Source organism: Genypterus blacodes, unplaced genomic scaffold (assembly GCF_046128005.1).
Source record: "Genypterus blacodes isolate CSIRO-AG114 ecotype Tasmania unplaced genomic scaffold, CSIRO-AGI_Gbla_v1 ptg000032l_1, whole genome shotgun sequence".
NCBI lineage: Eukaryota > Metazoa > Chordata > Actinopteri > Ophidiiformes > Ophidiidae > Genypterus > Genypterus blacodes.
In genome coordinates this window covers 7,901,299-7,914,496 of record NW_027466845.1, presented here as the reverse complement: position 1 = coordinate 7,914,496, position 13,198 = coordinate 7,901,299, and the positions used below count along the sequence as shown (strand labels likewise).

Genomic DNA, 13,198 nt, shown 5'->3' with positions numbered 1-13,198 from the left:
CACAATGAGCATCTTCTCTATTAATAAACACATTTATGTTCATGGGGGTTCTTTTTCTAGGAAATCGTCTTAAATGTAAGTGCACATAGATCAGCAGAATGCAGAATCTCTCACTCTGCGCTGCTTGTTTCAGTGACATATACTGTAGTGACGTTGGTGTTCCTGCTGAAGCGGGCAGGAAAATGCAGAGCTCAGTAAGCACAAATGATTCAACATTCAGCGAATATTACTGCAGTAATTAGCGTAGCTGGATTCTAAACGACTCTGAATTCCCCCTCCCCCTAGTTGAAATCTGCTTTTTTTAAATGTGCAGTGTAGTTGTGGAGTTTTGTATGCTTCTAATTACAGTTCCCATGTCATACAGGCGAGCACTTGAAGTTGGCTTGTGCTTCACGCAACAAATCATCATCCGTCAGTGTTGTGGCAGCCAAACCCACAACCGGGGTCCAACAGTAACAAAGCAGCACACTCAACCACACAATTTGTTTATGTTGAGTTGGGTTTCATGTCCTTCAATTGTTTCTCAGGGACTTCCATAAAAGTTTGAGTTCCATCGTAAAAATACGACCCTCATCTCTCCGGCATCCCTGCCAACTTCCTATTCTGACTCTGCTGAGTGCTGATGACCGCCACAATGGTCTCCTTGATAAGCTCTAACCGCCGGGCTGCAGAGGACAGCGTTTGTTTATGAATCAGTGTACAATCCGCCACATACCCTTCAAACTGCTTATTAGACTTAATTGAAATGTATTAAACCCTTTGGTCTGGGCTGTATATGCAATAAACTGCTCTGTGGTCAGATTGTTGCTTTTAGAACAAATTATCCATTACACACGGCAAACAGGAAATTCCTCAGGCAGCAAGTTGAGTTCAGTGTGAGTCCTTTCTGTTCCGCAGCGTGACTGCCACCATGCCTCGCTATATCAAACCAGCACTGAGCGGTAAGCAGGCGTGTGGATTGTGTCACAGTGTCTGCAGTCTGTCACAGCCATAACTCTAACTATTTGTAGTTCAGATTTGGGATCAAACATGATACATTATTTGCTGTTAAGGTCAGCTGTGGTGAAAGGGGGAGGATGTTACGGGACAGTCGGCAAGAAAAAGTGTCTGTTTGTTTGATAATAAAGACTGAGGGAAGCTGCTGAAGGGCCTGAAGTGTGCTTTGCTCTAAGTCATAATGAATTGGCCCTTGTGATCAGATGAAAGATGAAAATTGGAACTGGTGCAGGTCTCAGCGGAGGTCCACGCTAATGGGAGACTCAAAAATGAATGAAATTGATGTCACAGCCCACTAGATTGTTCTGCTAATAGACTACAGATTTCACAGGTAATTAGAGGTGAAGAGTAAGGACTAGATTAAGGGGATTGATTAGTACATTTGACACATTGGAGTTAAGGTCTCTCCAGGTCTAACAGTCAGTACCATGTTTATCGGTTGTCTATTAGGGAACCATTTTGATATACAGTTTGCTCCGGGCTGTATTATAACACCTCCATAAGACAAAGTCGTCAAAAGTGTCTGACCTTAACCGTCTTTAATCTATCTGCACTTTACCACATTTGCCTCAATATGTCAACGATCCCTGCCTGTAGGGATGAAGTGTCAGAAGCTGTCGAAAGTGTGTGTAGAGTGTGAGACCCTGCACAGACACACTTCCATCTGCTTTACATTTGGTCTTTGGATAAGTGGAGTTGAATAAGTGACGCTTGCAAACAAATCAGAGGAATCAAATTCAAGCAAAGGACCTTAATGCTGCTGCTTCAGTGCAGTGGAAAAGTCTCAAGTGGCACAAGAACATTGGGACAGTTGAGTGGAAAGGGTTTAGAAGTGGAAATACGGTGAAATATAATCAAATCTCTTCTTTCCTATGACTCTTTGATTGATTACTTGACTCTATGATTGAGTGTAATAATGTGAACCCCCCCTCTTTTCCTGCTCTGAGATGGGACTTGGATGTGCCTAAAACCTTTGTGCCAGGCATAGAAAGCAGCTGTGGCTGTGTTTGAAGCTCTGTTCATTGTGTGCATCTGCATTATTGTGACATCCATGACATCATCTTTCTCAGCTTTTCCTTCCAGCTGAGTCAGAAAATCAAATAAAGAGCTCAGGAGGGGATTAGAGTTTTTGGCAGCTTGGGATGACATAGATAATATTAATACAACAAAGAAACAATGAATGGGCTTACATTCTTAAGTCTCTACAAACTCGACGAAAAGTAGTGTTGTTCCAGTTTTGGCTCTGTAAAGCTGCTTTAGCCCCAGTCAATGACAAACGAGTCCTGCACAGTAACACCGACCTCATCGCTTAGGTTAAAATCCATTTAAATCAACTCATTAATCAACTGAGTGGCTTTGTGGGCCGATGTCTTGATCACCAACACAAGGGAACAATAGAGTTTAAAATATCATCCTGATTTCACACCACTGTAGGTTGACTCAGGGCTGTTGTCTGTTGTTGTGCTTTATGAAATACCCCCCTACTTTTATATTATCATCATATAACTCCCTCATATTTATCTTGTGACCCTTCCGGGGGTCCTAATTCTCACATTGGGAACCTTTTGCTTGCAATGTGCACAATGTGATGAAGAGCTTTATGATGAGTGTAAGATTACCCGCCATAGTGGTGTGTGTGTGCTGTGTGTAGAATCAGCTGGAGGCTCAGCATTGGGTTGTAACCTGTGAATGGTGATTTGTAACTTCCCAATGGTTCTGATAAGTACCCCGAGGCGCCGAGCGGCTCGATGAGGCTGAAGGACGCTGTGTCCTCTGGGATGTAGCCGTATAAAAGCAGGAGTTGGAGGCGAATTAAAGCAGGGCGTCTCTGCTTCATCTGCCTGCCGGATGCCAGATTTGTTTTCCCGAGGCACATAGTTACCACAGGTGAGGCTCTGTGAGAGAGGAGGTGAGGCTCCATCTGGACGGTGGGATTGGGTTTTGTAAGTGATGGTTTTGTGGTTAAACTGTAGTGATGTAACTTTGATGACCGAGTTTGCTGTGGACAAATTGATTCATGGGATTTTTGGAAAACATTATGGAAATGTTAGTAATGATGTTTTTATTCCCTGGTAATCTCTCCTATCATCTGAGGAACCAGCCAGTAACAGCTTCTGTGAGGCTTTGTGATGTGACTCGATATTCTCACATATTACTGATTTTAATCACGTTTACTAGACCAGGGCTAAATGGCAGCAACGCAGCATCTAATGAAAAGATATAAATTATCGTGAAAAATACTGACTTTGTTGGCAAGTTTGTGATTGTTCAAGTTGTAGTCCACATTTGAATTTAGTTCACAATGTCATCACAGTTTGCTTTACTCATTTAAGTACAGAAAACTTTTTAATTTAAATGGCAAATAAGAAAAAACAAGCTGAATTTGTTGAAATATTATTTTAAGAACAGATTAACTTTGTTGTAACTTTGTTAGAGACTTTAACAGCTCTAACAAAGCTGTTAAAGGCATCCCTGATCATCTCTGCTATGTAGGTCACAGGAACTACATGTTGGGCATTGATTGGTGCGCTTTGGTTGGAGCAAAGGAAAACAGGTCACTGGCTTCCTGAACCACAGAACGATCGATTCCTTCTCTGCCCTGAAGCTCTGAAGCTCTGAGGCTCTGAAGCACAATTAAAACGGTAGCGAGATTGGATGTTTTCTTTGGAATTCCATGCAAACTCTTCTTGATTTATGGAAATCATGCAAGGATGTCAAATTGAAACAGATTCAAACAGGCTGATTATGATACGACACGACCCAGTACAGATGAAAGGAATGATGAGTCTGTTGTGTCTGTGTTTCAGAGTCAGTGTGATTTATTTGGTGTGATTTTTAATCAAAACTCACAGTGACTTTGCTTTATGTGAGTGCAGGCGGGCCAGATGATCTTATCTGCTAGCACTGGCGTTTTTTGGGAACACTGGACGAGATGATATCAGACGATGTTAGACTAAGTGCAGTGGCACAAAACAAAATAACATTAGGCGGTGCTGTGATGGAAGACAGCCAGAATTACATTGGAAGACAGAATGTCATTATGTTTACTAAATCATCCTGTTGGTTCCTGAAGTAGAATGTTGTGTTATTGACTCTGTGATGAAACCATTCACTGTGACGAGCCTTATGTTGTGTTTAATAACTAAATCTTTACACACAATCCTCTCCTCTGGTTTCACCTCCCTGATTCTACAAATCCACCCGCTCCAAATTCCCCCTCGTTCTCCTCTTTGTTCTTTGCCCTGCTGATCCTCCCCACACGCCTGCTCCTTCCCGGTTGGAGATTGCAGATTGCACTGTAGCCCCGATCGCCATGGAGGACAGTGACCACGACGGTGTTTCTTCATCGGACGAGCAGGACTTTGCCCCCCCTGCTCCCCCTGGTTACGGTGGGGACCAAACTGAAACTGAGCAGGTAGCGTGACAGGCTAGAGGTTACTCACGACTCAGTCTTCACCCGTCAGCGAAATGGCAACCGATTGAGCCACAGCAAAAGTATGCGGGGTAATTGGTAAAAAAAAATCAAGGCGTACTTGCTTACGGCCATGCCGCATAACTGGAGCTCACTCGAATAAATGAACACATTATTGTCGCATTACTGCATTATTCCATCCAGTTACAATCGGGAGCTCCATTTAAATAAAGTGGCTAATCAACTTTGCAGACCTTTCGATCAAATTGAAGCAAATACCGTTAAATAACCATCCAGATTGAGACATGATTGCATAATTTTTGTGTGGTGCCTGTTTTGAATTGCCCCCATGTCAAAAACATAATTTACTTTTTAATCTTACCAGTTTACCCTCAAATATCATCACGTCGTTTGATTCAAACCTTTGTAATTGTCTGGTTGTGCTTACTGGAGCCTGTAAAAGCTGCATAGTGCACAAACATAACATAGACCCAGATGCTCAGTCAGAGCCTGTAGTTGAAGTTAAATGGCCTCTTTGCCCTCTCGTTGCCACTGCATTATTTATCTTAGCGTTCCGCCTGCCAGGGAGGTTTCAGTGGTAACAGGAGTACAGAATATACTCAGCAGGCTAAACTTCAGCAGCGTATCCTCTTACAGGCAAAGCTCATGCTGGTATTCTCTTTATTCTAGCATTGTGAAAAATTCGAACTACATGTGTTGCCACTCAGTAGGTCCACATGATGCAAAACTTTGAGCATCCAGGAATGAAGATTGAAATCAACCTTCAGTATTTGTTTTATAGTCGTAAATAAGTAGATTGAAATTGAAACAGCAGGAAGCCACAGCCGCTGGAGGTAATAGTGTGGATGCGGAGTCCAGGATGGCATCAGTGATGTTGATTTGATGATAGGGTAAATACAGTTTTTACAGGATGATGTCAAACAGCCATGTAGTCTACTTCTGATCTCATCATAGGCTGTGGTGAAGAACTGCGCTCAAGTTGAATGTGCTCATTTCACTTAAAGCAAATTCATCACCAGAGTCCCTAAGTATCCATTTTCTGCTGTCTGCATCTCTAACACACCCGTTTTTTTGGCACTTTACTTTTCCCCGTCTTATCCGCCCTCTTGTCTCTACACTCCTGCCTCATCCGTCCCTGTCCACCTCGGCCTCTCTAGCATTCGAGCCAGTCAGACGACTCAGAGGTGGAGAGCATTATGCATGAGCCTCACCACCACGGAGGGGACGGTCACCACCATCACGATCACACCCACCAACATCAGAGTCATGAGCCTGAGGAGACAGAGAGGCAGGCCGAGGGTGAAGAAGGGCCCCTGACTCCGCCATGTGTGCGGCCCCTTGTGGCGGGCAGTGCAGATTCGGGTTCAGATCCCGGTTTGCCACAGAACAGATCTGTGCATTTTGACTTGCCGTCCTCCGTCAGTCCTACCAGGCCCAAGAGCCCCTGGGGTCGATTTGACCCTTACATCAACAATCAGGTAACACGAGGAGGGTGGACGAGAAATCCAGAGAGGACATAGAACATCTGATTTTACTCTCATTTGCTTTTGTTTGAATTCTATAACATATTAAAAACACAACCAGTCATTTGTTGCTTTATGAGGCAAAATGGATGATTTGCTCTCAGTTTCCTGCAGTGGAATAGGCTGCATGTGTGTGTGTGCTGTCGTGCTGAGTGGAGTGTTTTCTTTTCCTGTGTACTCTGGCACTACTTGTATTTAAGTAGTATTGCGGTGGAAAATGGTGTGAAAAAAATAAGTCTAATTTCTCCTCCGTCTAATCATAAATGCATCTTATGGTTGATAATGGCGATATGGAGTGTATCCTTCTCAGAGAGAGATACACACACTTACTACACTGGAAATTTGAGTAGATGATTGCACTGTCATGTATTTCTGCAGAGCCATATGTACATTAATAACACATACTCATGCTTCACTGATGCATTCACTGACCATCATCCTCTGTATGTGTTTTTTTAGGACCAGGACAAGGAATACGTGGGTTTCGCAACATTGCCGAACCAGGTGCACCGCAAATCAGTCAAGAAGGGATTTGACTTCACGCTCATGGTGGCAGGTAAATACCAGTGTGTGTATCCATGCCTGGCTCACACTACGAGATTCTTCAGCTCCTGTCAGATTTGCAGACTTTGCTACTGATGGTAGGAAGGAGAAATCAGGCCCCAAATGATCTAAATGATGTTGTGGTTTGAACCCCGGCTCTCTTGACCCCACACGTCTTAACCTGGTCCTCCTTGTCATTGCTTGTTTGAAGGTGAGTCCGGTCTGGGCAAGTCCACCCTGGTCAACAGCCTGTTTCTCACAGATCTGTACAAAGATAGGAAGCTGCTCAATGCTGAAGGTGAGGAGGTGTTTCTTCTTCACTAAGTGACTGTAACCTTGCTCAGACGTTTCCCTCGTTGTGTTCTGACTGATGTTGTGTTCTTCTCCAGAGCGAATCACTCAAACAGTAGAAATCACGAAGCACACAGTGGACATAGAGGAGAAGGGAGTCAAGCTGAAGCTCACCATCGTGGACACGCCTGGCTTTGGAGACGCTGTCAATAACACTGAATGGTACAAATGTCCTTCATAATAAAAAGGGATCTTGGTGGAAATCACAGTCACAGATTAGCACTGAGTAACTGAGTAGACGCTGGTATTGGCCCCTTAGTATCGCTTCAAGTATTGGCTATATTTGAATATTCGGGGGAGGCGCACACACTCAACAGTCCCTGTGATGCATGATTTTACCGCCTACCTCTTTGCACCTGAAGGAATCCTCCATTTGTATATGTAGAACGCATACGGTCATATTCCACAATGTCAAAGCCAAACCAATGTACCAAGACAAAGCCTAGGAACTTTGACCAGCAGGGCCCAGTCCTTGTTAAATCAGATGTCGTTGCTGAGTGCAGTGGCTCCAGAGCTCAGACATCCCCTGTGTGTTTCCACTCTAGCTGGAAGTCAGTGGCCGACTACATCGACCAGCAGTTCGAGCAGTACTTCAGGGACGAGAGCGGCCTCAACCGCAAGAACATCCAGGACAACCGTGTGCACTGCTGCCTCTACTTCATCTCACCCTTCGGACACGGGTATGACAAAGCCACAGCTCACTGCCAGGGGTCACATAACCTTCTTCTGCTTGGTGTGTGTGCGTGCGTGTGCGTGTGTGCGTGTATCAAATGTGATGCCAGTAAAGCAAAAGGGGAAACTAGCTTTGGTGTTGCATTCACTTGCCCCTTGAAACAGACAGCACAGCACTTTTACATCTCACATTCACCTTTTGTCCTGCGTTTAAATGAGATTTATCGACGGTATCATACCTACACCAAGCGCGTTCAGCCGTATAAATTGCTAAACGCCCTCAGTTGAACCGACTGATTTTTGCTGAGTGACGCTGTGGTGCATTTGTGTATTTGTGTGGCCGTGCACGTGCTCGGTTCACGTCACTGTGCTCATGAAGGGGAGAAGTAAACCTCAGAGGAGCAATGCTGCAGTGCATTACTCAGTCACCATGACGGAGAGACTGCTCCCTCTCCTGGCCAGCTTCAGGCAGTGCTCCTGCTACGACTTCAGCTTCAGTTCTAATAGCTTCTCTCCTTGGGCAAAGGTCGCACAAATCAGGGCACCTCCCTTTGATAATTTGATGAGGTTATTACTTTTATCTGACACATCACAAAGTCTACCTGCTCAACACAAATAAACACAAGGATCTAATTGACAACATGTACTTTATTAGACACACCCTTGTTCTAAGTCCAATCCGTTTCTGCATCCCTCCTGTACATGATTGGGATGGATTAAATAGAAGAAACACCTTTCAAAACAATGCGGTCTTACATAAGTGCACCACTTAACAGAAGAAGGCTTTACAGCATGTGTCGTTGTTTGTTTGCACGTGTCTCTTCTAGCCTGCGGCCTCTGGATGTGGAATTCATGAAGGCCCTGCACGAGAAGGTCAACATCGTCCCTGTCTTGGCCAAGGCAGACACACTCACTCCCAGTGAGGTCAGGAAAAAGAAGTTCAAGGCAAGTACGACTTAGGACATTCACATCATTTTCATTTCTTTGTATTGTTTTGTAAGTTTGTTAGATTTATCTCAAACATACTGTATATGGAGAATCTTTCAGCCATATCCTCTGTTTCCGCCCTGCAGATTCGAGAGGAGATCGAGCAGTATGGCATTAAGATCTACCAGTTTCCTGACTGTGACTCTGATGAGGACGAAGACTTCAAACAGCAGGACCACCAGCTCAAAGTGAGAGCAGAAGCCACCAACTTCCTCTTCCTCCGTCGTGTTTGTTTCTTTACAGTTTACAGGCTGTGGAAATCATCCTCGCTTTTTGTTGAAAATGTTGATGGCTGAAGCTAAACAGTTGACATCTTCTCCCATAAGGAAAGCATTCCGTTTGCAGTAATTGGAAGCAACACAGTGGTGGAGGCCAAAGGGAAGAGGGTCAGAGGTCGCCTGTACCCCTGGGGCATCGTAGAGGGTAAGAAGCTCTGTGTTTGAAGCCTTCAAAGATTTACACACTTAACTAAGACCAGCGGTCATACCTCTGCCAAGACCGAACAAGCCTAAATTTAAATCTAAATGTATATTCATTAACATTTGAAACCGGCCTCCACATTGCGGTTTGCAGTGGAGAACACGGCGCACTGTGACTTTGTGAAGCTGAGGAACATGCTGGTACGCACGCACATGCAAGATCTGAAGGACGTGACCCGGGAGACTCACTACGAGAACTACAGGGCCCAGTGCATCCAGAGCATGACCCGCATGGTGGTGAAGGAACGCAACCGCAAGTATGCTCGCAGTATAGCACATCACACACACATTTTGACTGGAGCTGGACGGGCTGTAATGAAGCACACACACACAACAGCATTAGCACGAGTTCATAACATTAACATTGACCCTGTCTCTGCAGTAAGCTAACCAGGGAGAGCGGCACAGACTTCCCCATCCCCACGCCGCCGGGTGTGGCGGATAGCGAGACGGAGAAGCTCATCCGAGAGAAAGACGAGGAGGTACGGCACGCCAACCACGAACACAGCTGTGACCTAAGCGAGCACTCAGACCCTCAGACCGACCAAGAGACTCACAAAGATCAGAGGGACGATGAAGCCAAACACTGAACACAGTCTGAAGCACAGCAGGGTCACATGTTTGACGTGACCGCGTCTCCCCTCATAGTCCCATAAGTCCCCTCTCATGACCTCTGAACCTTTGAACTGTTGGTCCATAAAGGACATCAAACCCTTTTACATATTTGTAAGGGATTGTTAGGTTTGAGCCAGACCAGCATTAGCAGCACTGTAGGGTTAAATATGTGGCTGATCCTCTTAGCCGGTGTCCCAAGTTTACAAAATGGCTGAATCACCCCACACATGAACATTAAAGGGAACCGGTCTTAACCTGTTTTTGGAGAGTTGAACTTGCGGTTCTTGTCAGCTCTTGAGTTTAATAAAGTCTGCGCCTAAATCCTAAAAGTAGAACCTGAGGAGAAAATCCACTCTGATGTCGTCATAGAAACCAGCCTGCGACCGTTGCTATGTGACTGAACCGTCCATATTTCTTGTGCTATTCCTGATTTTGCTGAACGTTTGCTTGAACTGGCAGCAACTCCAGTCGTCCTCACAGTGTCGGGAATATGATGTTATAATTCAGCCCGGTTCTCTGCTGAAAACAAGATCGATTAAGGCTAAAAGGTGTCGCAAACAGGGAGTCACATGCTGGGTGTTGCTATGTGTCTGTAATCCTGATATGAGTAATATAGAAGCAGCCCAGGTTAGAAAAAAAACAAGAAAAGCAACAAAGTACTGCCCACAGACGTTATGTGGGTACTTATTGAGTCACATTATCCTGATTATTCTAGTTGTAAATATTTCTTCACTCATCACACCACGGAAAAGTTAAGTCCTGTAAAATTAGTGTCAAAAAATGAATTTATAGTGAGAAAGTGAATCTGAGAGCCTGCTGCGTGTTCAAGCCAAAGAAAGACAAACACGTATATATTTATTATTAGTGTTTACTATGATTCATCTGTGTTAATGGTTTATGTTTCAAGTCCCTCCCCTCTTTCCCAGCTAGCAACAATCCAATAAACTTTTAAATTTTTATTCTTTCTTTCTCTGTTCTATGAAATCAACAGTAATAATATACATACACACATACATATATGTATACTGTATAAATCCAAGTGCTGTATTTGACCCATAAACAGTAATACATAAAGCCCAATCATGACATCATCAGCATAACGGGGAACTTCTGCTGTCTTTGACTTTGAATTTAAATTTGAACCTTGAATCCCTGTGATTCACTGATCCACGTGGTCCTTCAACACGAGTCACGTGATGTACATCATATCCCCCCCCTCCTCTCTTTGAGTGGTGGTATTGATGTGTATCGTGCGCTTGTGTGTAAAGGTTTCGCTGGGGACAAACCTGCACTCACATCTCTCTCTTCTCTCTCCCTCTCTCCCGACAGTTGCGGCGGATGCAGGAGATGCTGCAGAAGATCCAGGATCAGATGCACACTCAGAAAGAGGCCTATTAACCCAGGCCACCGGTCACCCCAGCCCTGTGTGTGTGTATATGTCTATGTGTGTGTGTGTTTAACTGGGGTGGGGAAAAAAACAAACAAACACACCCCACAATTCTTTACTTCACTCAAAGAACATTGACGTCTCCGCCCCCCCGACCACCGCTCGGCCTCGTCGGCCCGCGAGGAGGTACAGTAGCAGGCGGTGAGATGCTCTGCTTTAATGACTTCCCTCCTGTGACCTTTGACCCCTCGCTACCGCAGGACAGAAACGCCCCACTCTCAACTCAACACGGCTCCAGAAATCCAGAGAAAGCGATTGGTTTGTTTGGCTTTGTTCAGTTAAATGTAAAATGTATGAACAGTTCAAACGATATTTTGCAAAGTCATCACATGATTATTGTTTTGTTTTGGTAAATGTCTGATATGAGGTTTACATCTTAAAAGACTGGCAACCCCCCCAGATTTGTTTTATACACACCTTTCTCCCACATGTTTATTATTTGTATGACATGCTTATATACTGTAATAATTTAATTTGGTTTCATATTACATTTGTAGACATTTGTACTGGATTTATTTGACTACAGGAGTAACCTGCTTGTCATAGTGACGCATCCTGTGTGTTGTTGTCGCTCTGCTTCACGTTGGCCAGTCTGAACTCTCATAAAAAAAACCACTGTGTGCCGATCATCATATCAAGATTAAGGACCGTTTGACCTTTGACTCCTCAAAATGATTTCCCTGTGACAGAAGCGTTCATCAGATTAGGAAGTCACCTGACACCTGATGAGAACTGGAGCCTTATTTAGCAGGAGCAGAGCGTCCCAGAGGCTGGCAGCCGTCCCACAAGTTACTTACTGAGACTTCACTCAGCTTTGACATCACCGGGATTTCAGACTTAGACAGACTTGAAACCTTGAAACAACACAGAAGAACTCAGCTCCTCATTTGTCTAAAATTCTAAATATGCATTATTTTGCTGGTATTATATATTAGGATTTGAGCACATTGTGACTCGGTTAGGACTTTGACCTGATGATGTCAAGATGAGTGCCAAGACTTGTGACTTCCAAAACAATGACTTGGTCCCACTTCTGCTGTGTGTTTGTTTTGCATGTCTTGTGAATGTTACTCAGTTTGCCGATTGATTAATTGATCCTCGGGTTCATTATGAACAAAATGAAATGAAATCATGAATCCAAAGTAACAATGGGAAGTGAATGTTTGTTTGTTTGTTTGTATTGCCCTCAGTTGAAAGGAGCTAATCTCTCTCTAATCTCATGTTAATCATTTATTATATTACCAAAGTCAATAATGACTAACTTGCTTTGCCCTTAATTTTTACTTTTTAAAGTTCTTGTCATTGGAGAGATGGAGATTATTGTTTTAAGTTAACGTAAGGCCAAGAATGATGATCAGAGGTGTTGCATTACCTTGTGTTTTCTTCATAATCGTGTTGTATGAGTTCACTCTCTGTCGTGTTGTATAAAGGCCCACTGGTCATTTTATTTTATTACATTCCTCGAGCTTTTCACGCAGCTTTCAGAGACTATCAAAACCAAGCAGCAGTCAGGTATTTGCTTTTGTTTCTTCATTTGTTTTATATGAAATTTGTCTTTTGTTGTCATTCTACTTTTTTGGAACATATTTATGTAATAAATTTATAAATGAAATGTGGATGGAAATGGTGATATGTACAAATTCTAATATTGTAATAAAAGAAACTTTAATTTCATGTTTCTATTCCATGTGCCATTCTGTTATTTTTGTTGAGAAGCCTGAAATAAAAATGAAAGAAACCGTGTTGCTAGGTTTAACTTTTTAATTGTAATTATTATTTTTGCACAAAGTCAAAGCCCCACTGCAGTAAAAGTCTCATAATACTCAAATATAGAAAGAGGAAATCTGTTCATAAAAAAACCATTCTACTTCCTGAAGTCTACAAAACAGGAAAACAGACGAATAGGTTTCAGGTGAGTTTTCTGTTTCCTGCTCATTTGCACACTGAGCTTCAGTGATGAACACTACAGCTTCTGATTTGGTGCAGACAACCAATGCAGAGGAAAGCATCTGCACCATACGTGAACATACTGGCAGAATGTCAGACTGGCATTTTTTGTTTGTATTTTAGATAAATTCTACTAAAACATCAAATGAATGATACAAGGAACAGCATAAATACATGCAGCAATCAACAAAAGGGCAGGGGGTGT

At 43.5% G+C, this 13,198-nt stretch overlaps 1 protein-coding gene across 5 annotated transcripts; it reads left to right on the top strand.

The window, feature by feature from the left end:
* Positions 1 to 3,531: 3,531 nt before the first annotated feature.
* Positions 3,532 to 12,720, top strand: septin4b (septin 4b). Of its 5 annotated transcripts, XM_076146136.1 has the most exons (13): positions 3,532 to 3,638; positions 4,287 to 4,411; positions 5,587 to 5,907; positions 6,412 to 6,508; positions 6,707 to 6,793; positions 6,885 to 7,008; positions 7,392 to 7,526; positions 8,346 to 8,463; positions 8,592 to 8,693; positions 8,832 to 8,928; positions 9,079 to 9,241; positions 9,367 to 9,466; positions 10,929 to 12,720. In XM_076146136.1, exons 2-13 carry the CDS (start codon positions 4,310 to 4,312, stop codon positions 10,995 to 10,997), a joined length of 1,515 nt encoding a protein of 504 aa, XP_076002251.1. In that variant the 5' UTR covers positions 3,532 to 3,638; positions 4,287 to 4,309; the 3' UTR covers positions 10,998 to 12,720. The 5 variants fall into 5 exon arrangements, with proteins under 5 accessions (XP_076002251.1, XP_076002248.1, XP_076002250.1 ...); XM_076146133.1 differs by lacking the exon at positions 5,587 to 5,907 and having other exon boundaries at positions 3,534 to 3,638; XM_076146134.1 differs by lacking the exon at positions 5,587 to 5,907 and having other exon boundaries at positions 3,548 to 3,638; positions 4,280 to 4,411.
* Positions 12,721 to 13,198: the final 478 nt, after the last annotated feature.

Coding starts and splice junctions, on each gene's coding strand:
- septin4b (XM_076146136.1), top strand. CDS start 4,310: ATGGAGGACAGTGACCACGACGGTGTTTCTTCATCGGACGAGCAGGAC. Junction 6,509..6,706: donor CTTCACGCTCATGGTGGCAG/GTAAATACCAGT, acceptor GCTTGTTTGAAG/GTGAGTCCGGTCTGGGCAAG. Junction 7,527..8,345: donor ATCTCACCCTTCGGACACGG/GTATGACAAAGC, acceptor TGTCTCTTCTAG/CCTGCGGCCTCTGGATGTGG.